This window comes from Peromyscus leucopus, chromosome 22, assembly GCF_004664715.2.
Source record: "Peromyscus leucopus breed LL Stock chromosome 22, UCI_PerLeu_2.1, whole genome shotgun sequence".
In the NCBI taxonomy this organism is placed as follows: domain Eukaryota; kingdom Metazoa; phylum Chordata; class Mammalia; order Rodentia; family Cricetidae; genus Peromyscus; species Peromyscus leucopus.
Genome location: NC_051081.1, coordinates 49,775,608 through 49,802,807, shown reverse-complemented (window position 1 = coordinate 49,802,807; position 27,200 = coordinate 49,775,608). Strand labels below are relative to the sequence as shown.

General features: G+C 45.8%; 1 protein-coding gene across 1 annotated transcript in view; it reads left to right on the top strand.

Moving 5' to 3' along the window:
* Positions 1–11,545: 11,545 nt before the first annotated feature.
* The window catches only part of Taf1b (TATA-box binding protein associated factor, RNA polymerase I subunit B), a 66,008-nt gene continuing 50,353 nt past the window's right edge, over positions 11,546–27,200 (top strand). The window contains 6 exon segments of the mRNA XM_028877700.2: positions 11,546–11,578; positions 13,445–13,499; positions 13,502–13,542; positions 19,335–19,422; positions 23,165–23,262; positions 23,701–23,796. Coding sequence (XP_028733533.1) covers positions 11,561–11,578; positions 13,445–13,499; positions 13,502–13,542; positions 19,335–19,422; positions 23,165–23,262; positions 23,701–23,796 — 396 coding nt within the window. The 5' untranslated portion in view covers positions 11,546–11,560.

Here is a 27,200-nt window from a genome sequence, read left to right as displayed (position 1 = left end):
GTGTGTGTGTGTAGCATATGCATATGAGCGAGTGTGTCTGCCTGTGTGCATGCAGAGGCCGGGGAGACACTGGGTAGTTTCCTGTATAGGTCTGTCTCATTGCTAGAACAGACTAGGTTCTCACTGAACTGGACTTTCACTGTTTCAGCTGTGTTGGCTGGCTTTCTAGCCCCTGGGGTTCCCTTCTCTCTTCCCCTCTAATTCTGGGGTTACAGATATGAGCAACACAGGAGCTTCACATTTCATAGGGCAGAGCTGTGACATTTACTAGTGTCTTCATGATTTTTCTCATTCCAGTGACCAAATACCTGACAAGAAAGAATGGGTTTGTCTTGGCATACAGTTTAAGAAGAACTATACTCTGTCACGGTAGAAATGGCATGGTGGCTGCTCACACTGCTACCACAGTCAGGAAGCAGAAAGACAGGAGGAAGTGGGGCCAGACTGTCAAACCTCACGGCCCACCCAGCAAAGCCCCACTTTTAAAGGATTTCCCCCAACAGTGCCACCTACTGGGGGAAGAGTGTTCAAACAGGGGAGCCTGTGGAGGATATCTCTCACATAAACCACCATAACTGTAGCTAGTCTCAAGCAAAGTTTGTCAATATGGGTTTTGTTGTTTTGTCAGATGCAGGGCCTGTGTGTGATGTCAGGCAAGAATTCTATCACTCAATACAGACTCAGCCTTTTTTTTTCCCCCTTGGAGATAGGGTCTCACTGAGTTGTCCAGGCTGGCTGGTCCTAGTCTCACTAAGTTGTAAGCTGGTCCTAGTCTCCCGAGTAGCTGGGCTCACACAGGCCTGGCTATGCGTTTCTTATATTCTTTTGTTATTTTGAGATCGTTTTTTGAGATTTATAAAAGAATGGGCAACACCTTTCCCTTATCGCCTTGAACTTGGAGGCTCTTAGATAGTGATCAAAATCATTTGTCACACGTTTGCTGCCTGCCAACTAGCCTACATATCTTCCTGATCTCCTTTTCGGGGTCCCTTCCACCTGTCTCCAGAATTCAACGCCATGGGCAGGACTGGTGCCTCGGCATACAGCCTGAGTCCCTGGCTTTGTACTCAGAAGGCTCCTCATTTCGCTCTGCCCCCCACTGCTGCCGTCTTGAAAGGCTCACACCTTTGTTGAACAAAGGCCCTGCATTATTATGCTGCGCAGAGTCTCAAGCTTAGGTGTTCTGTGGTGAATACAGGATGGCCAAAAGCCAGAGTTCTCTCTCCAGGACCTTAATGCCTCTGGCCAGAGCCACGGTGTCTGATCATTCTCCTTCCTAGAAGGGAGGAGGAGGAGAAAGACCATGTTTGCCTTGAGACTATAAATGTGCACACCAGTCCTGGACAAGTGCTGCAATTTGCCTGAGATTTTCTCACACAAGAGTTTGGGGAAACTCCGGGGTACCTCACCCAAATCTTAGAAGATCACATTGTTTCTGCTGAATTGGAAGTGTGCCTTCAAAACCTGTCAACGTCCTCAGACAAGGTGGCTCTGGATTCAGCAGATATGGTTCACTTTACCACTCATTCACTAAAGAGACCTTTGGAGGCAGCTGCTCCCTCAGCAGGAAGGCTGGAGAAGAACTGGCTTCTAGCCTGCTGTGTGACCTGGTTGACCTCCCCAAGCCTCAGTTTCCCCTTCTGTGAACAACAATGATTATAATCTAGCTTAGTTACGACAGGACTTGAGTAATGGATCTGATGTTTGATATATAAAGTCAATACCTAGCAAATATTCCTTCCCTCTCTCTTTTCTCCAAGACTATACAAACCACAGAGGGCTTCAGCTAGCTATGGGCAGGCAGGGACACCAGAGCAGACCTTGGAACAGCTGGAGGACCCATTTAGGGAACGATACTCCATGCTTTCTTCTCTCCAGCGGCGATTTTGAGGGTAGCTGGGAAGGAGGCTCCATATAAGAAGTATCAAGGCCAGTGTTTGCTCTCTGGAATATCCCTGTGCTCTGTGATTAACATTTAATAAGTTCCCAGGAAAGCTTTGAAGATAATAATATGTCTACACTTCCTTTCAACTGGTGATCTCGAAGCGATACATTTATGTCAGCGATGAAATTGGAAGGCTTTTGCAAGGAGCCAAGACTCTCTCCTTATCTTGAGAAAAAGTAGGGTAGTTGTGAAAATTAAGCCCACAGAGGTCAGTGGCATGGGAGGCTGCCCTTAGAAATGCATCCCCTGTAAGCTGTTTTATGGCACAGATACAGTAAACTAACGATAACTAATGATGTTCGTATCCTGTTGTTCAGTTTATGATGTTTCGACAAAGGTTTGCCATATCCAGGATCCCAGCTATACCTCGCTAGCTCATGAGGTGATGGTAAAGTTACCATTCCCATGATATAGAGGGGAAGTGAGCCTCAGCAATGGGACTTGAGAGGATCCATCTAGCAGGGACCTGTTGGGGCCAGGATTCCTGGACACAGTACTTGGTACCCTCTGTGCTCAGGAGAGCCTCTGTAACTGTTCAGTAAAGCCGTCCCAAGCTGCAAGCCCTCAGACATTGGCAGCCTCCGGGGTAAAGAGGAGGCAGAGGGTGGCACTGATTAATTCAGCCATCAGCAGGCCAGGGTCCAGCCTGCTGCACAGTGGTCACACTCACTGCATTCCAGTGATCTGGTCACTGAGATAATACAGCCCCTCAGGGTGGCCCCATCAGGGGTCAGATCTGTCCCTCTCACCCACTCAAGGACGTGCCTGTCATCTCCTTCCTCTACCGCATGACTGACATTTCATTTACCTTAGTGCACAAAACACCGCCTCGTCCGTTTTTTGACTCCTCTATCCACGGCTCCCTTCTGTACTGCACAGGTCTTGACTTCTTTTCTTTGTGGACTTGTGCTCATACAGCATCCACTCTTTGCCTCCTTCTCCCCTTCCTCCAAACCTCTTTATGTAAACCTCTTCTTCTTCTTCTTCTTCTTCTTCTTCTTCTTCTTCTTCTTCTTCTTCTTCTTCTCCTCCTCCTCCTCCTCCTCCTCCTCCTCCTCCTCCTCCTCCTCCTCCTTCTTTTTCAGACAGGATTTCTCTTTGTAGTCTTGGCTGCGCTGGAACTCATTTTGTAGATCAGGCGGGCCTTGAACTCAGAGATACTTCTGCCTCTGCCTCCCAAGTGCTGGGATTAAAGGTGTGCACCACCAGATCCAACTGTCTCTATTTAAACTTTTCATCCCTCTCCTTGCCTTAAACTCTTACAAATCCTGTGCCGAATTTGCCCAGACTCTGCATTTGGTGATTCTGTACCCCACAATCCTGAATCTCCTCCCGCATATTTTCACTGTCCTACTCTGCCTGACTTCTGAGAATATAGTATCCTGTAGCCCAGTCCCAGGATTCCCTTCTCTCGTTTCTGAGATGTTCTTATTCCCCCACCACAGATATAAGTACTCCTTGTAGACACCGATGACTCTAAAATGATGATTCTGGGCATGTGGCCCAGAACATCTAACTAGTCCAGATTCCCATTTCTAACTTGCTGCTCGATATCACTTCTTATAGCCACATTCAGTGTGACCCAAATCTTTATTTTCACCCCTGCCTCTGCTGACAACCATCCCAGTGATGGATTCGACCTTTACCTCAGTGTATTATCTCTGGTTCCCTTTTATTCCCTCACATCTACATCCACTCCAATGTCGGCACTGCTGTTGTGTGATATTTTGTTTGTGTTCTGACAAATAAAGCCTGCCTGGAGATCAGAGGGCAGAGCTAGCCACTAGTTAACCATAGAGGCCTGGCGGCGGCGGCGGCAGCGGTGGTGGTGATGGTGGTGGTGATGGTGGTGCACGCCTTTGATCCCAGCACTTGGGAGGCTCACACCTTTAATCCCAGCACAAGAGAGGTGGACATAGGATCTTGACCCCTTTTCCGTCTGAGGATTCGTAGAGGTAAGAAGTCTCTGGTGGCTGCTGCTCTGCTTCTCTGATTTTTTGGGTTATTACCCCCATATTTGACTCTTGGTTTTTATTGATAAGACTAATTAGGATTATGCTTCACACTGCCTTAAAAATAGATTTACCAGGGCTTGGAATAATGGTTCAGTAGTTAACACCTGTTGCTCTTCCAGAGGATCCAAGTTTGGCCCCCAGCATCCATGGTGTGTGTGTGTGTGTGTGTGTGTGTGTGTGTGTGTGTGTGTGTTACAACTGTCTGTAACTATAGCTCCAAGGGATCCAATGCCCTTAACTGGCACAAAATATAAATTTGTATGAAGTTTATCTTGCAGAAAGGTAATACACCTGCCTTACTGAATATTCCAACCAACCCCGAAGTGTCTGAGGAGGACTTGGAAGGTGTCCCCATTGAGGAACATCTGCTTTCCTAGTCTCTCTGTCTGTCTGCAGGTCAGAATCCTGAGAACGCTGCTAACTGCACACACAGGCACAGGTCAGAGGATACCTGGGTAGCTGTGACCGGTTTCACGGCACCGGCTGATCTGCCGTGGGTTCCTCCTTCCTCTCTTCCACGCCGAGAACCCATGCTGGTGGCCACAAACAACTCAGGCTGTCTGTAAATTCCGGCTAAGTCTTAGGCCTGCAGGCCAAGAAGACTTTCAGCAATTAGGCCTTGCCCAGCCGTCTGATCCTGCAAGGCTGCCTCTCACCCCCTAACCTCGGGCCACAATGGCCTCTTCAGTTTCTCAAACTTTCTGCTTGGGTTCTGCCTCAAGGCCTTTTGAATCTCTAAAATCTGTTCATCTCTCTCTCCCTCTCTCTCTCTCTCTCTCTCTCTCTCTCTCTCTCTCTCTCTCTCTCTCTCTCATACACACACACACATACACACCCCTCTCTCTTTGTTTCCTTTTTATTCTTCATCATGCTGTTTTTTAATTTTTAAAAAATTTTTTTAGCTAGTGTTTTACAATGAGCCCAGGCTGACCTGGTTTGCTATGTAGCTCAGGCTGGCCCCAAACCTACACTCTTTCTACTTCAGTTTCCTGAGTGCTAGCTTGCATGCATGTACTGCCCTACTTGGTTTCCCCTTCTTCTTTGTGTCTTTGTTTATGTGGGGGTGGTATATACTTGTGTGTGTGTGGTGTGTGTGTGTGTGTGTGTGTGTGTATGGAATCTATGTTGAGTGCTTTTCTCTCTTGCTCTCCAACTTATTTTGCAAGACAGGCTCTCTCACTGAACCTACAGCTCCGCATTCAGGCTACACTGCCTGGTCAGCAGCTCCCAAGGTCCCCCTCATCTCTGTAACCTCAGTGCCGGGTGATGTTCCACGTGTACTGCCATGCCTGGCTTTCATGTTGGCGCCCTGGATCCAAACTCACGTGTTCATGTGTACATAGCAAGCGTGTTACCCACCAAGCTCTCTCCCCAGCCCGCTCCCGTGTATTCTTTTCCATGCCTCTCACACCGTCCCCATCTCTGCTCAGCTCCTCATCTCTGCTCAGAGTTGTCTTACAACTGTACAAAACTCCCCCCCCCCCCCAGTCACCCTAAGCACACAGCCTGCTACATCGTCACAGCATTTACATGCGTTGAAGTGACATTTCCTATTTGGCTGTTTTCTGTCATTTGCCCCCATGATAAACATGGCCAAGATACCACATGACAAATACCATTGGATGGCCCAGAGAATTCTGATGAAAATTCAAAAGAAACAACAACTGGATTAGGTCACTGAGCCCTTTGGAAGTTTGCTATACAGGTGGATGAAAATATAAATGTTTCTCATCTTTGCTCCTGATCGAAGATTCAGTTTCAATAATGGAAGGCAGAAAGTCTCCCACGTAAGCATCTAATGAGCACCAAGGAGCATATATTCCAGGTAAATAATTTCTCCGTGGTGGTCGCTCAGCAGGTAAAGGGCCCTACTGCCAAGCCTGAGTTTGATTTCAGGATCCACGGTGTGGAAGAAGAGAATTGACTCCTATAAAGTGTTGTGACTGCCACATGCATGCCATGGCAGACTCTCCCAGTCTCCAATAATTTTTTTAATGTAATGAAAAATTGGCAAACAACATTTTGTGGTACAATCATATTTGTGTAACCACTCAAAGAGTGACTGATTTAATTATTGAAAATTCACTCACTGCCTCTCTCACCAGAGCCAGCAGAAGCTTGAAGGCAGAGCAGCACATCCTACTGAAGTCAGGATTTTTTTTCTTTTTGGTAGAAAGTTCTGGAAGATACTTTTGAAACACTGGGTCCCTCCCTTTAGGACAAAGGGGAGTCTTCGGAAAGCGAGCAGCAGAGGCCAGGGCGCGCTTAATGCCCCAGTGGTTTGCAAGACTTCAGACTCAACTCTCATTTTCTTTACACGTTTTCTACCCATGTTCTCTCTCTTTGTACAATGACTTTCTCCTTTACATGGGTTTTCTCTTGTTTTGTATATTTCATTTTTCTTCTTTAAAACAATGACCTGTTTGTGTTTATATGTGGGTATGTGCGTGTGACTGAAGGCACCCACAGAGGCCAGGGGACAGCAACAGATCCCCAGGGAACTGGGGTGACAGGCCACTGTGAGCTGCCCCCACATAGGTGCTGGGAACCAAACTGGCATCCTCTGCAAGAGCAGTGTACCCTCTCCACCACTGAACCAGCTCTCCAGCCCCCTGTAGAGTTTTACAATTCTAGATTGATTTATTTGTTTATTTGTTTATTTGTGTGTGTGTGTGTGTGTGTGTGTGTGTGTGTGGTGTGTGTGGACATATAAGTGTCATGGCAATGCATGTGTCAGTCAGAAGACAATTTGTGGGATTTGGTTCTCTCTTTCCATCGTATAGGTTCTAGGGATTAAATTCAGGTCATCAGGCTTGGCAGCAGGTACCGTTACAAGCTGGGCCGTCCTTGCTTTCACCATGTGATGTCTCTTGAAACCTCTCACCACTCTGCCAGTTTCCTGTTCTCCGCTGACTTGCTTGAAGCAATCAGAGCTGAAGCATTGCTTGAAGCAATCCGAGCTGACCGTCTCTGGTTTCCCAGCCTACTAAATCCTTGCCTTGCTGATCTTGTTCTCTCTCTCCACCTTATTGAAAATCCCTGGAAACCATACCCCCTTCTGTCTCTTGGTTGTCATTTTTCTCCTTTTGAGCAAGTCAAGAAAAGAGCAAAAGGGACTGGAGAGATGGTTCAGTGGTTAAGGCTACATTCTGCTCTTTCAGAGGATCCACGTTCAGTTCCCAGAATTCATCTCAGGCTGCTCTCAACCAGCCATTAACTCCAGCTTCCCGGGATTTAATGCCCTCTTCTGGCCTCAGAAGGCACTACACTCATGTGCACATACCCCTGCCATCACCCCAGCACACATAGGCACATAATTAAAAAGAAAAGAGCAAATAAATGAATAAAAGCCTTTCTTTATTGTCTATTACCCATGACTGACAGCAACTGTTTCTATTTTCAATAAAAACCATAACAAAGCCAGGCAATGGTGGCGCATTCCTTTAATCCCGGCACTTGGGAAGTGGAGCCAGGCGGGTCTCTGTGTGTTCGAGGCCAGCCTGGGCTACAGAGTGAGATCCAGGACAGGCACCAAGACTACACAGAGAAACCCTGTCTCGAAAAACTAAACAAACAAACAAACAAACAAACAAAAAAGCCCCAAAACATAACAAGAGTAGTCTACATGCTTCTCTCATTTTTTAAAAAATACACTTTTACAGACTTTCATCCCCAACACTGTACTGAAGTGGGTTTCATTACTTAGGTTTTTCCAGAGGAACAAAACTGATAGAAATCACATGTCTATACATACATACACACATATACATATATACATATGTACATGCGTATATGATAGGGTATGTATTGAATCAGCTTACAAGCATGTACAATCCATGGTCTATGGGTCAAATGTGGCACACACAAACATGTATGAATGCATCCCAACTCAAAATTACAAGCTTATTTGAAACATGGTGAGGGCTTGTGTGTGTGTGTGTGTGTGTGTGTGTGTGTGTGTGTGACTTAACAGTTCAAAAAGTTCTACACGTTTATTACTAAGCCAGCCTGCTTGCTCCTGCAGTTCAACACGCCCGTGGCTGCAGAGATGAACACTTTCACTGCCATCTGGTAGGATGGAGGATCGTGATTCAGCATAAAAAGCTGTGTCACCCTACCGGAACCCTTACAGCCCAGGCGTGGCTCTACTCCAGTGTCTGGTCTTGGCCCCGATTCCGCCACTAGTTTTCATTCCAATCCATTGAGGGAATGGGACCATTTTTGCTTTTGTATCGTGGCCAGAAATACTTTGATTGTGAAAGTCTTGTGAAAATATATGGTGAGAAAGTTCATTGGGTGTACAGTTCACAATGGCGGAGGGGAAAAAAAGGAGGTGTTTTTTTTTTTCTCTCTCTCTCTCTCTCTTAACTCAGTTGTTTAGCTCTTGAGTGTGAACTCTGGAGATGACAGTGTCCAGCTACAATGTCAAAAAGCTGGACACCCTTGGTGTTCGTCAGAAGCTGGGTGAGCCAACGATGACCATCTGCACTTTGGGGTGGGGGCGGACAACCAGGTAGCTTCTGTGTCTACTAAGCTAGAAGCCTCAGAACAAGGGGCTCAAGGGTGCAGCCCCAGTTTCAGGTTAAAAGCCCAGAGACTCCCTGGAGGGCTGCTGGTGTGAGTCATGTTGACAGGTTGGAGCAGTCTGCTGATAATGAAAGCTGCCAGATGAACTTGCAGGAGAGGAGGAAGCCAGTTTGCATGAGCTGGGGGCTTCCTCCTCCAACTTTGGGTCCCTCCAGGTCCCTGGCTTATCAAGACTTTCTCCACTCCTTTGCTATGGCACACGTCAATCATCTCCGAAAACACACATGCAGACATGTGTTTCACTGATCTCCTAAACATTTCTCTACTCAAGGAGACAATCAAGATGAGCGGTCACACTGCTTTCCTCTCTAGTGACTCTCATGTCTAGATCCATCAGTCATCCGGCTCATAGGAAGGCGATTCCATCTTTCCCTCCCTGCGGGTCTCAGGAGCATCCGCTGAAGGTGAAGAAGGGTCTTCCTCTTGGCTGCTGGCTTCCAGGGTGCCGTGTACTGCCGCTTTTCCTTCTGTGCCAAGGACATTCATTCTCATGGTCCTTTACTGGCCTCAGTCCTTGGACCTTTTCCTCTCTGGACACTCCCACCCTAGTGATCTTACCCAGGTCATCCCCACATTCCTATCCCTGGTTGTGACCTTTGCCCTGAATATCCAACTCATCTCGTCAGCGTGGTCCTCAGGGTCCCCACCTGGATATGGGACAAGAAGCACTGAGACATATATCAAAACGAAATACCGTTTTCTCCCCCTCGATATCGTGTGCCTAGGAGGAAGATTTTCTACCTCGGTAAAGGCTGTCTTCTCACAGCAGGTCAGGTCCTGACATTTACAGTCCATCTTTTCTCTTCTCTCACCCAATCCATCAGGTTTGGTTTTTGCTTGTATCCAGAGGCTAACACCACCACCCCCTTTTTTTAAACCATCATTGCTACCCCTCATCAACTTTTTGTTTTTGTTTTTTTCGAGGTAGGGTATCATGTAGGCTAGGTGATCCTCTGACTTATGATCCTCCTGCTCAGCCTCCAGAGGAGCTGGGATTAGATGAGTGTGGCATTACTGCACTCTGTTTTTAACTGGACTGTTCATTATCGGCTTGTATGGAATCTTGGTTAACCTAGGTCTGTCGCTGACTGGTGTGGACACTTTCTGTCTTTTCTTTGTCTTGCTGTTGTTTCAATTATTCATTTATTTCCAGTCTTGGAGCTTGAGGCCATGGTCTTCCGCATGACAAACACACCACCACTGAGTGACATCCCAGCCCTAAGTAAGTTTCTGGAATAGCTAGCCTGGCTGTCCTAGAACTTGCTCTGTAGACCAGGCTGGCCTCAAACTCAGAGATTCACCTGCCTCTGCCTCCCAAGTGCTGGGATTTAAGCTGTGTGCCACCAACACCCAGCCTTTCCTTGTATATATATATTTTTTTTCTTTTTTTTTCTTTCTTTTTTTTTTTTGAGTGATTTTTTTTGTGATATATATTTTTTATTTTACAATACCATTCAGTTCTACATATCAGCCATGGGTTCCCCTATTCTCCCCCCTCCCCTCCCCTTACCCCCTTGTATATTTTTAATAATGTGTTTTTTTAAAAAACATGTCCATTTCTTTGAAAAATTCAAATATAGCTGGACAGTGGTGGTGCATGTCTTTAATTCTAGTGCTGTGTGGGTCCTGGGAATCAAAAAGAGATACCAGTGCTCTTAGCTGCTGAGCCATCTCTCCAACCCCATGCTTTCCTTATTTTTGTCTCTTCCCACCATAGTACTGATATCGAAGCACTGTCCCAGTAATGTCGGTCAGCCTTGATTTACCTAGTTTCTTCCATAAGCTGCTAAACTCCTAGCATGTAGCAGCCCCAAGGTAGGATGGAATGATAGGAGCAGTGTCCTAAATTTTGGCCTTCTGTCCTTCTTAGCGCCTCCATTAATTTCCTAAACACAGAGATCCCTCTCCTCTGGGCTTTGAAATCCTTTCAAACCTCTAATGTCTATAAATATCAGGATTTTCCTTTGTTCTGCAGGGTGCTGCAGGATCTCCACCATATCCCAGCTTCCCCTGCTGGGGACCTGAAATCTGTTTCAACACTTGTCTCTACCGACCCAGGAAAAGATTTTTAGCATTTAAAACAAACATAGCCAGTCAGTGGTGGTGCACACCTTTAATTCCAGGACTAGAGAGGCATAGTAAGTTCCAGGACAGCCAGGGCTACACAGAGAAACCCTGTCTCAAACAAAACAAAACAAAACAAAACAAAAAACCAACAACAAAACAATTAAGATAATGATAATAATAATAAGATAAATATAATCTTCAAGAAGGTGAAGACTTATTTTGTTCACAACTAAGTCTCTAAAACTTAAAGCAATTTTGGTTTAAGGAATGAAGCAAGGAATTAGTGTGTTCAACTAAGGGACAAGAGCTAAACTTAACGAGACTTTGTAAGACTTAATTATATTCACAGGTAAATATATAATTTTTACACGGGAGGAAGATTAATGATTTGATATCTAGGTGTAAGAGCTGGGGATGTTGCACGGTGGTATGAAGTACTCGACAAACATGTACAAGGGCTTGGTTCCTAGGATCTGGAGAAGAAAAAAAAATCCAAATGGAAACCTAGATCTAACTCAACAATCTGTGTTCTCTACCTCAAACATTAAGAGTACGTTTTGTAAAATCTAGAAGCCAGGAGGTGGTGATGGTGCATGCCTTTAATCCCAGCACTCAGGAGGCAAATGCAGGCGGATCTCTAAGTTGAAGACAGCTTGGTCTACATAACGAGTTCCAGGAGAGCAAGGGCTACACAGAGAAACCTTGTCTCGACACATACCCCCCTTCCCCCCCCAAAAGACACTTCCTGGTAGGTCTGAGCCCGGTACTGGAGCCTGGTCCTGATCCTGCACTGCAGCCTGAGCCTGGGTCCTGCGGAGCCGCAGGGGCGGCATAGGAGACTAGCGGAACGCGAAGGCCGGGGCTGTGTTTCCGGCCGGAGCGCTCTCCCGCCTCTCCCGGAAGCGGCTCCCGCTGCCTGGGTAACGGTGGCAGCCGCCGAGCAGCGATGGATCTGGAGGAGACCGTAAGGACTTAGGGGGCAGCGGGGAGGTCGGACTCGGCGGCGTTCCCTAACTGAAAGAGCCCAGGGCTGCCAGGGGAGGAGGAGCAGCCCGGGGAGGAGGTGTCGGCTGGGGGCGGTGACCCGCGGAGAGGGCGGAGCGAGGGGGCGGCGGCCTCGCGGCCCGGAACCAGGCTGTGTTCCCAGCCCGGGAGGGTGCGGGTGCAGGTGCGGGGCGGGTGGGGTGTTGGTGCACGTGGGGCGTGGGCCAGGAGGAGGGTGAAGCTGTGGGGCTGTGGGATGATGGCTCACCCTCTCTGGAGGGGACCCCCCAGCAAAGCTCCCTTTGATGCTGGGGCGGGTGAGGAACTTATGATGCCTTCGAGGACCCCTTGTCAGTCTGTCTGTCTGGGGTATCCATCCATTCCAGACCCCTGCTAAGGACATTCCAATGTGCCGTCTTAGTTAGGGTTTCTGTTGCAGCGAAGAAACACCGTGACCAAAAAAAGCAAGTTGAGAAGAAAAGGGTTTATTTGACTTACACTTTCATACCACTGTTCATCATCGAAGGAAGTCAGAACAGAAACTCAAACGGGGCAGGAACCTGGAGGCAGGGGCTGATGCAGAGGCCATGGAGGGGCGCTGCTTACTGGCTTGCTCCCCATGGCTTGCTCAGCCTGCTTTCTTATAGAACCCAGGACCTCCAGCCCAGGGATGGCACCACCCACAGTGGGCTGGGGCCTCCCCATCAATCACTGATTAAGAAAATGCCCTATGGGCTTGCCTACAACCCAGCCTTATGGAGGCATTTTCTTAGTGGGGGTTCCCTCCTCAAATGACTAGGTTGTATCAAGTTGACACAAACCTATCCAGCACATGTACCTATACCTCATCATAAAAATGATCAAGATGTTGTTGAACCTAGAATGCACTTTTAATATGATAGGCGTATTCAGTAACAGACCCATAGGTCAAACACCAGAGAATTAGGAACCAGTTCTGTGGGTGGGTGGGGGCGGGTGCGCCCACTGGCAGAATATTGATAGAGGGTCTCGTAGTAGACTCTCAGTAAATACTAATAAATGTTGAATGATGGATGATTAAAGTCTAGATGATAAATTGATACAACTGAAATTACAATCCACCATGATCCACCTATATAGACCACGAGTGAATCCCATGCTCCTTTTGCTTACGTGGAACCCCAGCCTAGCACCCAGTTAAATGGCTAATACACATACAGTTGATACCCTTTATGTTGCTGGATGAATAAATCAAAACTTAAGACATCTGCTTTTGGTATGTTTTCAGTGCCTCAAAGGAAATGACAACAGTGTTTGTTTGTTTGTTTGTTCCTTCTTTCCTTCTTTCTTTTTTCTTTTTCTTTTTCTTTTTTTTTCTTTTTTTAGACAGCCCTAGCTCTCCTGAAACTTGCTCTGTAGACCAGGCCAGCCTCAAACTCACAGAAATCAGTCTGCCTCTGCCTCCCGAGTGCTGTGATTAAAGGCATTGGCTGCCAACAGTGTTTCTAATCTTTGTATTTTTGTTTTGCCTGTCCATACACTGGGTCATCTTTTCCTCCCTCAGCTCTTCCAGAGAGTTTTCCTTACGTCTCTGTTTCCAATTTAGCCTTGTCCACCTTTCCCTTCTTGGTTCTCAGTCTGCATGTCTTAGTCGTTTTGTAGAATAGTTACTCTGTTTTATACTACAGATGAGACTGAACTCCTTATTTCTAGATAGATAGTCCAATGTATTTTTAATTTTCTATGATTTTTTTTTTTTTAATTTTGGGGATGAAATTGCCAGGAACCCTGGAGGTAGAATTTAGAGCCATGAAGTTAAAGATGCAGTGGATCAGCCTGACAATAACAGTTCTTCTGCCTTCTGTAGAAATCCTTCACGGACCGCTGTTCGCAGTGTGCTGCTGTCTCCTGGGGCCTAACCGATGAGGCAAATACTACTGCACTTCCTGCCACAATGTCACAGACGTAAGTAACATGCCACTCATGAATCTGCTTATGCTTTTAAAATTGCAGTTTCCGCCCCGTGTGTGGCCTGGCTCCTAAAAATGCATCTGGTTTCATTCCTCGTTCAATGGCCAAATTCCAGTAGAAACAGTCTTCAAGAGCACAGTCTTGGATTAAGAACTCTGCAAATTAGATTGGAGATGAATTTTCCAAATTATGTTGAGCCCCTGGGCAGTGGTGGCACACACCTTTAGTCCAGGCACTCAAGAGCCAGAGGCAAGGCGGATCTCTGAGTTTGAGGCCAGTCTGGTGTACAGAGCGAGTTCTAGGACAGCCAGAGCTACACAGAGAAATCCTTTCTCAAAAAACTAAAAAAAATAAACAAATAATTACGTTGAGCAAATTTATAAATGAATGTTTCATGTAGACTGTGTGTATGGAAATATCTAACATAACAGTTGAGAAATGTTTTGTTTGTTTTTGAGTTTTTAATGTGTTGCACTAGCGTAGAGATTTGGAAGGTGGGATATAAGCTGATCGGGGACTGCTGGGAGTATTGGAAACATGCTTCATTATCACTTATCTTTGGTAATTCCTTTATGGAGTACTGAGTACTTTCTCATATATTATGTAATTTCTACCTCACAACAACCTGTGAGACAGTGTGATGCCCTGACAGACAGAGCAAGTAGAGCTCATGAGTTAAGTTAGTGGTTTTTTTTTTTTAAAGACAGTCTTACTCTGTAGATCAGGCTGGGCTCCAAGGCAGAGACCCAAGAGAGTTGGGACCAAAGGCATTCGCCACCGCACCTGGCATCAGTTGAGTTAGTTCACTAATGTCACAGGAGTGCAAAGATTTGAGGTGGGACTTGAACCTAAGTCTTCTAACTCCAGGGTTCATTTCACCCCATCATACCTGTTTCTTGAGGTAGAGACTGTCACTCTGCACTGTGGAACCTTGGTAAATGAGGCTGTATTCACATTGGAAGTTCTAGGTCTTGTTCTGGTGAGCATACCTTTCTGATACACAACCAAAGTAATCAAAGCATGGACAGCCTGCTGCTGGAGCCTGAACATGCCAGGACTGTTCTCCACAGGGAAGGATTTGCTGGAAGTGCAGAGCCAGGAAGGAACAGCTACTTCCTTAACCACTTCTTCAGAAAGGCTAGTAGGAGCCGAAGAGAGACTGCGCCCTAACATAGAGTGTGGTAGGGCATGATTTGCCTTTCTACCTCAGACAACTAAAAATCTGGACAAAAGATGTGAAACAAACAAAGCCCTTAAGAAGCATAGCTAATTTAGCTGACAGCTCAGTTACACAGTGCTTTTCTCTTATAAAAAGGCGCGCGCGCGTGTGTGTGTGTATGTGCATATGAGTGCAGGTGCCTCTGGAGTCCACAAGAGGGGGCCTGGTTGGGGATTGTTGTGAGCTGCCTGACATAGGTGTGGAAATTCAAGGGTCCTCTGCAAGACCTGCACATGCTCTTAGCCCTGAGCCATCCCTCTAGTCCCACGCAGCTGTGTCTCCTTGGTGGCTTCTTCAGTCTACAGCTCAGGTGCTTGTTTGTGTCCCTGTTACTCAGACAGGGTATCAACAAGATGTATACTTAACTGAAAAAACCCTGGGGAATGATTGAGTGCTAATCTCCTTGATCATGGCGATGATCATGGCGATGGTCCCATGGAGACATGTCTCATCAAGATGCATAAGTACTCATGTACACAAATACATCAGATTGGACACTTGGAGTCTGCAGTGTGTCCTCTGCTTTGATGCTCATGGAGGCCCTAGTGGTTTAGTCACTGTTAATTTCATAGTGTTGCTCGAACGTAAACATAGTGAAGGAGCGGAATGTCATGATGGAAGAGTCTCCATTTGCAGGTGGAGTCAGGGCACTGTTTTTATAGGAGCTGAACAGCCATAACTAATGGCTGCTTTTATTTGTCTTTGATGCTTCTTGCAAGGTCTGTCTGTTTAAATCTACCATCATTTTTGGTTTGGAAGAATATATAGTATTACTACCTAGTTTTGTGTTTAAGACTCTCAACCCAGGGGAGTAATGTACATTTCTTGAAGGTGGGTGGCATTTCTTTTTCCTACTGTGTAGGGGATGATCTAATGCCTTCTACACGCTAGGCATGTGTCACACTAATGACATCTCTGGTCCCTGCATGTTTTTGTAAAAGGCCATGAACCTCAGAGTCTTCCCTCCACACAATAGGCAAACTCTGTGTTGTACAACAGTCCATTGTTACTTTTGGCGTTACACTGATCCAGGCTTAGTCAACACATAGTGTACAGCTGGTGCTTCCTGGAGTTGTGTAGTGTGGAGGTGTTGAAATTCACTGGGTAAAGAGATGACCCGTGAGTCAGTGAGCCTGTGACAAGTGGAAGTTCTGCTGTGGCAAAGCCTTCTAATTAGAAGGCTTTTTCCTGGTATGTTTTAGTCAGGACAAAGGATGTGAGGTCCTTAATCTGGCCGGTGTAGACACCGTATGTTTTTTGCAAGTTCTTAAATATTTAATAAAAGAATGGGCTCAAATTATGTGAATCTAGTAGATTTTATAAGAACAGTGCGTGCTCCTAGTAGGAAATGGAAGACTATGCAAACAGCAGAGATCACCGCTGTTCTCAGTGTGCATCCGCAGCTCCGTGCAGTCTTGTGTTTCTGTGAGTGGAAAGGCAAAGGGAGACTTGTGAGCTCCGAGTCCTTTGTCTTGACGATGTTCACGGTGTTCTTCTAAACACTGCAGGTTTCTGTTAGGTATGCAGATATTCCTCAGCCTGACCGTCCAGTCAGCTCGTCACAACTTCCTGGGATGCTCAGCTTTCCTTCCCTATTCTGTTTTCACTGTTTGTGTCCTACACAGGTCAGGTGTGAAGCGCCCCCACCTTGTGCTTCATTTACCTGTCTTTTCTCAGTAGCCGAGTTAGTGGTTTCTTAGTGTACCACATCGCTTTGAAAATCAGAGAGACTGCAGTCCAGAAATCCTGTGTTAGAGGCATGTCTCTCCTTCTGTTTGTTTGAGACAGGGCCTTGTGCAGCCCAGGCTGGCTTCTGGGTGTTGAACGTAGGTTTTGGGCCTATTTGGCAAGCGCTTTACCAGCTGGGTTACATCCTCAGCTTGTGCCTTTTATTTATTTATTTTTTTTAAAGGCCTCAGCTCTTTTTTTTTATATATATATATTTTATTTATTTATTATGTACACAGAGGAGGGTGCCAGATCTCATTAAAGATGGTTGTTAGCCACCATGTGGGTACTGGGAATTGAACTCAGGAACTCTGGAAGAGCAGTCAGTGTTCTTAACCTCTGAGCCATCTCTCCAGCCCGTTTCTTTTATTTTTATTTTTATTTTTTTTAAAGATTTACTTATTTATTATGTGCCAGATCTCAGTACAGATGGTTGTGAGCCATCATGTGGGTGCTGGGAATTGAACTCAGGACCTCTGGAAGAGCAGCCAGTGCTCTTAACCACTGAGCCATCTCTCCAGCCTGCCTTTTATTCTTTTTTTTTCTTAATTGTAAACTTTAACATAGTATAACTACATACAACAAAAACAATTATCAAGTAGGAATTACATTTACAGTATTCTGTCCATTTGTAGTTAGCACATTCAAAGAAAATAATGCATTGTCTTAGTGACTCCAAAGTTTCACACCTAACTCACTTTCTATCATAACTAAGGGAAACTGCAACTATAACTATCTAGTCTTCAACTCGATCAAAGACCCAGAAGGTTGTAAAATTTCATAATAACAGAGACATTTCTGCCTTTTATTCTTAATGGGACTCATTCTGCTGGTGTGGTATAGCCTGGGATTCCAATACTTGAAGGGCAAGGCAACCACAAATTTGAGGCTTTCCCAGACTATCTGGAAACACATCCCCCCACACACACACACAAAAAAGATAAGCTTCATTCTCAATCTTTAAATTTAGAAAAATACAGTAATGCCATTTATTATTTAAAAAAATTTTACTTTTCTCTAGAAATCAGACTCAGTATTTTGTTTTTGGTTGTAAGAAAATCAGTCTGAGATAATTGCCCTTGATAACAGTGGGCATTGATCAGTATAGACCAGGCTGGCCCTGCTTCTAGAGGAGCAGGCTGTAGCTGAAAGTTTTCCTGTGTCCTACCTGGCCCATGGTCAGGACAAATCTCTCTCACCTGCCGGTCCCACAGTTGCTCAGACCCAAATAAACACATACAGGCTAATATTATTTTTAAACTATGGCCATGGCAGGCTTCTTGTTATCTAGTTCTTATATCTTAAATTAACCCATTTCTATAAATCTATACTTTGCCACGTGGCTTGAGGCTTACCAGTACCTGTACATCTTGCTTCTTCTGGTGGCGGCTGGCAATGTGTTCCTTGCTCTGTCTTCTTCCTTTCTTCTCTCTTTAGAACGTCTCACCTAACCTTATTCTGCCTCACCATTGGCCAAACAGCTTTATTTATCAACCAGTCAGAGCAACACATTTTCACAGCGTACAGAATGACATCACCCATCATTTCCCCTTTTCTTTTTATTCAAAAGGAAGGTTTTAACTTCAACACAGCAAAATTACATATAACAAAACAGTTATCAAGCAAGAGTTATAGTTATAATATCTAGGCTATTTGTATTTGGCAAAATCAAAGAAGATATCCTATCTATCCTATATTTGTGAGTCCAAGGTTTCATATCTACCTTATCTCCTGTCAAAACCAAGGAAAACCATAATTATAACTATCTAGCCTTCAACTATATCAAAGACCTCAGAAGGATATAATATTACCTAAGTAAACAGGAAGTTCATTGTAAGCACCTTCCAAAAATCTAGGATGACAGAGACAGCTGCCTTCCTGGACAGTCACCAAAAGTTCTTCTGCAATGTTAGGGCATCCATTTTATCCCATAGGCCTGGTCTCTCAGTCATTTTTCTCAGTGTCCTTAAAACGTCTGGCAGTTTCTTCTGCAAAGCAGGAAACTGAAGGACCATTTTGCCTTGCAAAGTTCAATGGTCACCTTCCAGTGGGTCCTGCATGTCCAGTCGATACAACATTTGGTCAAGCAGTCCAGGCAAGAACAGTTTCTTGCCCAAGTGGCTATTTTTGCCAAGAAGAAGACAGACAGTGTGGAGCATCAGCAATCTCACTGAGTCAGTAATTGGTTGTTGGTTGATTGTTGTTGTTTGCTTTGAGGGAGGGTCTACATAGTCCAGGCTGTCCTTAGACTCCTGGTCTCCCTGCCTTCACCTCCTAAGTCTAGGACTGTGGGTGGGCATGCGCCACTGTCCCTAAACATAAATTGTTTAGTGGTAAAGTGTATTTTGCATGGATAAAAAATTGAGTCTATTTTATTCTTCGTCTGCCTTGAAAAGTTAATATATTTTTTACACAGTTCCCCTTATTTTTAAAAAATTAAATTAAAATTATTTTTTAATACTTCTTTTGTTTTGTTTTGTTTTTTCAAGACAGGGTTTTTCTGTGTAGTCTCTGGCTGGACTCAAACTCACAGAGACCCGCCTGCCTGTTCCTCTTGAGTGCTGGATTAAAGGCATGTGCCACCATGCCCAGCTTTTTAAATTTATATTCAATTAAAATATAATTACATTGTTTAAGTAAAGGTGTATTTGTTTGGTTACTGTGAGCCGGCTATTTCAGAAACCAGATTTTAAATTAAAAAGCTGTATAACGATTAACCAGCACAGTATGGTTTCACCGTCGTCGTCTTCTGCCTAGTCTCTTAGAGTTTTCCAGACTCTTCCCAGAGCATCCTGGGATACAGAGCTCTCTTCCTCACTGTCTCTTTTGTTCCCTGCAGAGATCTGAGGAAGTTGTGAGCACTGCGGTTATTCCTAATACCAAGATCAACTCCATCCGCAGGGGGCTGAGAACGAGAAGCAAGCACGGTGAGCACCCGCCGTACTTTAAGGCTCTGCTCACGCCTCCCTCGTGGCTTGAGGGCGCAGGAGGGCACTTTCAGTCAATTCCAGACAAGTGCAGCAAACTAGCATTAAAGCTATGGCTGACGGTGAAACCGGAAGCAGGTGCATTGGAGCTTATGTGGTCAGTAAGGCACACTTCTGTGGGACAGCTGTCTGTCCTGCCGGGCCGGTGACTGTGATGTCACTCTCTGGAATGGCTCAACTGTGGGCTTGTCAGATTAGGCAAGTTAAACACCACATTCAACTTTCCAAACACCATATCTCACATTGCATTTTGAACATACCTTTTTAAAATAGGAAAGGGTAATTTTCCCTAAAATGGCTATAGCACAGGTATGAATCCAGTGAATCCTTACAGTGGGCCATTGTGGAGAAGGAGCTGGAAACATCTGTCTGATGTTTTGTGTTTTTGTGACTAGGTAGGACCAGCTAGATTCTCAGGTCAGAAACCATTGACCTCATGCTGACGGTAGCCAGTTCTACAGCAGGTGGCTGTGAAAGTATACATGCAGATATGCTTGTGTATACATGTATATGAACTTGGGAATAGACATGCATGGCATACTTATATGAAATACATGGACATTCCTAGATGAATAGCAGAGGGCAGGCTGCAATACTAACACGTACTTAGAAATGACTTTAAAGATTGTTTATTTTATGTATATGTATGTAGGTGTTTGCATGGATGTCAAGGCCAGAGTCGGTGCGGGGCCCTCTGTGACTGGAGTGACACATGCTCGTGACCCACTGTTTAGGTGCTGGCCACCAAGCCCAGGTCCTCTTCCAGAGCAGCCAGTGTTCCTCATCGCTGAACCGTCTGTCTCGTCTCCCCAGCCCAGTAGTGGCTTTTTATAGGCCAAAGCCTGACTGATTGTTATCCAGTTTTATCCGAGTAACTCTGATATATGTGAGGAGGAGTTAATGTGTAGTCTGGGCTTAAACTGTAATATCTCGTAGTCAACACTGTGTAGACATTGGCACTTCACCTGCCAAAGGAGAGCAGTGATGTTATATGCAGTAGGAGCGTGCAGGTAGTTTAAACGCAGCGTTATCAGTGTCCACGTTTGCATGGCTGGGCCCAGGGAGCCCTGTACATACCTCAGCTCGAAGGGTTTAACCCTCTTAACCTCTGTGTCATCAGAAACCACAGGCTCTTTGTTATGTCTGAGACTCTTTCCAGGAAGAGTGGGATAGTCAGTGGAGTCAGGGAGCCCCGGGATGTTCCGGTAAGTGAAGGAGTCTGAATCTTCACCGTGTGCGGAGAAGTTGCGTGGGAGTCAGTAGCAGACTTGAGAAGCCCTGCGTGAGAAATCTCGATAGCGTGCTTTGAACGCGTTTCCGTGTTTGGCCGGCAGTGGCTTCGCCATTGTAACATTTTCTTCAGCTGGTCGTTGTAGCAGGAATCTTAAAAGTTCTTATTAATAAAACAAACCCGGGGCCAAGTATTGGGGTGAAGCTGGAAGATCAGAGAACCAGAACAAGCCACAGCTACCTCACCTGGCCAACTTCACAGCTGGTCTGTTTCCTCAGACTGGAAGCTTCTGTGTCCTCATCCCAATGGCTCTCAGCTGAACTGCTGCTCGAAAGCCTGAAGCTTAACCAGCTAAAAGCTTAACCAGCCAAATTCTTCTAGTTTCTGGTCCTCATGCCTTATGTACCTTTCTGTTTTCTACCACCACTCCCTGGGATTAAAGGCGTGAGTCACCATGCCTGGCTGTTTCCTTGAACACATGGATTTCTGCCTCTGGAATGCTAGGATTAAAGGCGTGTGCTACCACTGCCTATTCTCATGTTTAATATTGTGGCTGTCCTGTCTCTGACCCCAGATAAGTTTAATATTTTGGGGAACACAATACCACCACGGGTCATTACCATAGTTAAACATGCATTTCTGACGGCTCTGGCAGATTTCTTCATGGCCTCTTGGGTTGTTGTGAGGCTCACGAGGATAGTCCGTTTAAAATGTTTAGGAGCTGGGAGCCTGGCACCGCCAGTGACGTACTTGAGCACGAGGACTGGAGGGCAGAGCCCCAAAACTCACATAGACTGCTAATGACATCATGCGTCTGCAACCCCAGTCTTGGGAGGATTGAAGCAGGTGGATCCTAGCCAAATCCATGAGTTCTAGATTCCCTGAGAGACCCCATGTTATAATAATATATAACAATAGAGGTGGACAGGCCGGAGAGGTGGCTCGGTGGATGAGAGCACTGGCTTTGCTGGGCCTTCACTCACTTCCCAGCACCCGCATGGTGCTCACAGCTGTCTGTAACTCCGTTCCAGGGGATCCTGGGCAACATGCCTGTGCACGTGGTCCATGTACATACATACAGGCAAAACATCCATACATATGAAATAATAGTAATTTTTAAAAAGATGCATTATGATAAAGGAAGACCCTGTCTCTGATCATAGACCTATATACACCCACACATAGCCACATGCAGGCCACCTACATGCACGCACACACTAACAATTATGAACACTGCACACAAAACCACATACACACATTTTAAAAGGGAGGAAATAAAATACTTAGGATACATCTGGTACCTAGGCACCAGTGTGCACCAGATTCCTAATTTTCAGTTTCTAACCTACAACCATTTTCACAGAAGCAGCATGCCACTTCAAGTTTGCTTTCTTTAAATGTGCCTATGTTGCCCATTCCGGGACTTCTGCACATCAGTTCTTGGATCGTGACATTCGCTTATGTGTTGACCAAGATATGTGTTGAAATGGACCAGAACACTGGTAGAAGCAGTGACCAGGTATTCCCACATAGCAATGTTTGAGCACTGTAAAATACACATTTAAAAACTTAGATCTCACTGGGTGTGCTGGCACACACCTTCAGTTCCAGCACTCAGGAGGCAGAGGTAGGCAGAGCTCTGTGAGTTCCACACCAGCCCGTGTATTGAGTTCCAGGATAGCCAGGGCTACATAGTGAGACCCTCTTCAAAAAGAAAACAAAACTAAAACCAAAAACAAAGAAAAACCCCAAACAAATGTAAATTTTACCTGTTTGTTTTTTTTTAACATGCTGACTCGTCAGTTTTCCACCTTTATGATAGATAATTGAAAATGATTCAATATGTTAACAAAATGCTTAATTTTGTTAAATACAAATATATACAAATACATCAATTTGGAAATTGATACAAATATATCAGAATGCTAAAAAGAGTATAAAAATAGAACCTGTTCACAGTTGGACGTGGTAGTGGATGCCTATGCTAAGGGCACTTAGGAGGAGATGGGCGGGGAGACGGATACAAATCTGAGGCCAGCCTGGTCGGCATAACAAGTTCTGGCGGGGCAGAGTCACATAGTGGGAACTTATTTCAAAAAACAAAAAAAGCTGGAGAGAGAGGTGGCTCAGTGGTTGGGAGTATTGGCTGCTCTTCCAGAGGACCCGGGTTCGAATCCCAGTACCTGCATGGCAGCTCACAACTGCCTGTAACTTCAGTTCCAGGGGACCTAACACTCTCACAGACATACACACAGGCAAAATGAATGAATGAATGAATGAATGAATGATTTAGAAAAAAACATACAAAAGTGTATACACACAAAGAAGGAAAATAAACTATTTGAGATACAAAAGTAGTCTTTTGGCATGTGTCAACAGAAACTGCATTGTGTAGAAGAGTCATAGTAAATTAGGAATACTTGTGTCTAAAGCTTGTTATTTGTCCTTCAGAGAAAGGCTGGGATTGGTATGTGTGTGAAGGTTTCCAGTGCATACTTTACCACCAGGCAGAAGCCCTGAAGACCCTTGGAGTAGGCCTAGAGCTAAAGGTGAGTCGTGTGTGTGTGTGTGTGTGTGTGTGTGTGTGTGTGTGTGTGTGTGTGTGTATGTTAGCGCCTCCATGTTTGAATGGACCTGAGAGGAATTACAGGAAGAGCCGGCTCTGCCCGCCCAAAAGTGTCGTCCTGTATAAACTGTTTCCTTTCTGTGGTCCTGATTGTGTAAACAGGTCCATGGTGATCTCTAATGCCTGGTCCTTTCCTTCCCTCCAAGATTAGAAGTGTATCTTAGGTCTGTCTTTAATCTCCAGCCCTGAAAACAAAAGGAAGCTTTTATTGAATTAGTGTTTCCCGTCGTGTCCCTGCTAAGGAAACGCAGGGGAGACAGCATTTGATGGGGGGCGATCTGTAAAGTGTGAGCGCGTGTGTGGTGTAGATGTGACTGTGTATGCCCTTATAATCGTTCACCACGTGTTTCCCTTCCCCTAGAACGAGGTTCTACACAGGTTTTGGAAACGCTACCTTCAGAAGAGCAGGCAGGCCTATTGTGAAAACCCAGTTCGCACAAGAGGAAAGAAAGCCAAGGTGAGCCATGGGCTGACAGGTGGGAGCAGAATCCGCCTTGTGTGGCGGAGACAAAGGTGGTATTTGTGGCTGCCTGAGTCTGGCTGTGGTGCTTGTTTATGGATTTTCAGGGAAGAGGCTCCTGGTGCAATCTAGAATGATCCAGACTCCACAATGAATTGTGGCTGTTTAGTAAACTAGCTGTGACATAAAGGCAGTTAAAATTCCTCTTCCTTTTCCAAGTTTGTATTGCCGGTTTGGTTTGGGTTCTTAAGTCCGGATCTCACTCCATAGTCAGGCTAGCCTTGGACTCCTGGTAATCCTCCTGCCTCAGCTTTTCAATTGCTAGGATTACAGCCACCACCACATCCAGCTCACTCGGGGAACTTTAAGGAATTTCTTACTTGTTTTACAGTGTTGGGGTCAAACTCACATGCTAGGAAAGCTCTGTGCCTCAGAGCTCCAACCCTGACTGGAAGAGTGGAGGCTCTCAGGGACTCCTGTCCTGTGGCTATTTAGTTTACTGGGTTTCTTTGTCTTGTTTATTGTTGTTGTTGGAATTTTTGCTTATGTTATTCCTATTAGTAGTAGTAGTAGTGTTACTGTTTTTTTGAGACGGAACTTTATTATTTATCCCAGGCTGGCCTTGAACTCACAGAGGTCCGCCTGCCTTTGCCTCCCATGTGCAGTGATTAAAGGTGTGCGCCACCACCACCCAGCTTATTTTATTTTGAGATAGGGTCTCATGTATCCCAGGCCAGGCTTGCTGTGTAGTCAAGGATGGCCTTGACTAGCCTCCACCCCCAAGTGCTGGATTGACAGACATGAGCTACGGTGCCCTGTGGACGTGCAGAGGGCCGAGCCAAGGGCTTTGTGCGTGCGGGAAGCAGTCTACCAACCCATCCCCAAGTCCTGCATGTGTGTTGCTTCCCCTTGACCTTCGTGCTTGCTGTACCCGGTATTCCATATCCAGCCCCTGTCTCATCTCAGCAGCTTTGAAGTGAAGGAAAGTCAGTCAGGCCGCCCATTAGAGCCGCTCTCTCTGTGAGCGGTTTGTTCTGAATGTCTCCAGAGGGATGCTGCGGCGCCTTTCCTTGGAACAGAGAACAGTTCCGCTGCAGAGCAAGGCACGTGTCCCAACCACAGATGTGTCCAATGAGTGGTGGCTGCCCTCCAGGGCTAAGGTGAGATTCTAAGTCCAGTGACTCAGGTTTGGTAGAAACTTGGGAGCGTGGCGCAGCACTTCCTTGTTTGGTCAAGTCCTCCTCGATCTGCATGCGAAGGTCAGTGATCCAGGATGAGGGTCCCGGGCCAGGATGAAAGGAATCGATTACAGAGGTGAGCAGAGGAGGCGCCTCCCTCCGAGCTGCACATGCGTGCATCCTCTGAGCTGCACACGTGTGCGTCCTCCATGGTTAGGAACCAGTCCTGGGGCTGAGGTTAGAGTAGTCAAACCATGCAGGACACTACTGAGGGAGACGACCTGCGGAATGACCCTCTTAAGTATGAGGTGGTAAACTTCACCCAGCTCCCAAAGGTAATTTGAATTAACTGGAAAAGGAAGCATTTTATGATCATAAAGTTAGGAACACTAGCCTGTCTGGATATATGAACCACTTGCTTGTCAAGAAAAGCAAAAGATGCTTTATGGTTTTATGGCGACTCTTTAAAAGGGAAAAAAGAGAGAGAGAGAGTTACTCACCGTAGTAAGACCATGACCTTCATATCTCACACTTGGTGTTTTGTTTGTGTTTGTCTTTGTGCACTGTGCTGTTGCCTGGTATGTGAAAGCAGGAATGAGAACCTAGGGTTCTCTATGACACTCTGATCTGTTAGGTTAACTGAAAACTTACAGACAGAAGTTGTGTTGGTGTGAGTAAACACCTGGGTGAACAGTATCACACTAAATCCTGGTGAATAAATAAGAAATGAAATTGGAAGCTCATGGGTAAATTCTATCATTTATGTCTCATGGATACAGCAATGCCCATTTTGAAAGGGAGAGAAAATTACATTTTAAATTAGAAACGGGTTGGAGTATAACTCACAGGCAGAACTTGCCTAGCAGTTCAAGCCCATGGATTCTATTCTCAGAAATGTGGGTTTCTCAGTAAGTCTGCAAATGTGGTCTTAGAGCTCTGGATGCATCTGTTCCAAGAATTAGAGAGGCCTGCATCTGAATCCCATCCTACAACTTTTGGGCTATCGAATAAACTGGAAACTTCCAGAGCAAGCCAACAAATGTGCATAATAGAGCATCAGGAAGGGTGCTGTGTAACCCAGATGGCCAGGGAGGGCTTCCCAGTGGGGTGAAGGAGCTCTGGGAAGTGAGGTTAACATGAGGTGTGGAAGGAAGGAACAAGCTAAGCCTGCCTTTGGTGAGTGGCGTCAGGCTGGGGCCTGGCAGTACACAGGAGATGAGGAGGAGGACTCTGGATGAGCTCTGGAGATAGAGCCAAGAGGATTTCCTGATGGACTAGGGTGGGGTGTGGAGACTGGAGTCCAGGATGACTACGAGCTTCTCAGTCTGAGCAGCTAGAAGGAAAGCCGCCTTAGACTGAAAGGGCAGGTGGGACTGGAAGATCAGGAGTCGGGCGTGGGACGTGTCAAGTTTGAGGCCGCGTTAGACATCCAAGAGGAAATGTCAAAGACAGTCATTTAAACTGTCACCGTGCATTCTATCTTCCAATCTGAAGTGTTGTTCTTCCTAAACATGCCCCTCCCTGCTTTAGAGACAGAGTCCCAGGCAGTCCCTGCTGGCCTCAGACTCAGTATGTAGCTGAGGATGACCTTGATTCTATTCCTGCTCTCTCTACCTCTTGTGCTGAGATTACAGCATCCATTACCACACACAGTCTGTGCAGCGCTGAGGGTTGAACCCAGGACTTCATGCACAGTAGGCAAGCATTCTACCTCTGAACTACAGCTTCTGACCAAGTCTTAGTTAGGGCTTCTTTTGCTGCGATAAAACATCATTATCATAAGCCAGCTTGCGTAGTCAAGGACGCCCTGGACTTGCCTCCACCCCCCAAGTGCTAGATTGACAGACATGAGCTACGGTGCCCTGTGGACGTGCAGAGGACCAAGCCAAGTCTACCAACTATATCTGCAAGCCTTTTACATGACAAGAGAGGTGCTCCTGGGATCAGGAGACCTGGTGTGTGTGTATGTGTGTCTGTCTGTGTGTATATATGTGTGTGCGCGTCTGTGTATAGATGTATGTGTGTGTGTGTGTGTCTGTATAGATGTGTGTGTGTGTACGTGTGTGAGTGTGTGTGTGTGTGTATAGATGTATGTGTGTGTATAGATGTGTGTGTGTGTACGTGTGTGAGTGTGTGTGTGTGTGTGTATAGATGTGTGTGTGTATAGATGTGTGTGTGTGTGTGTGTGTATAGATGTGTGTGTGTGTGTGTGTGTGTGTATAG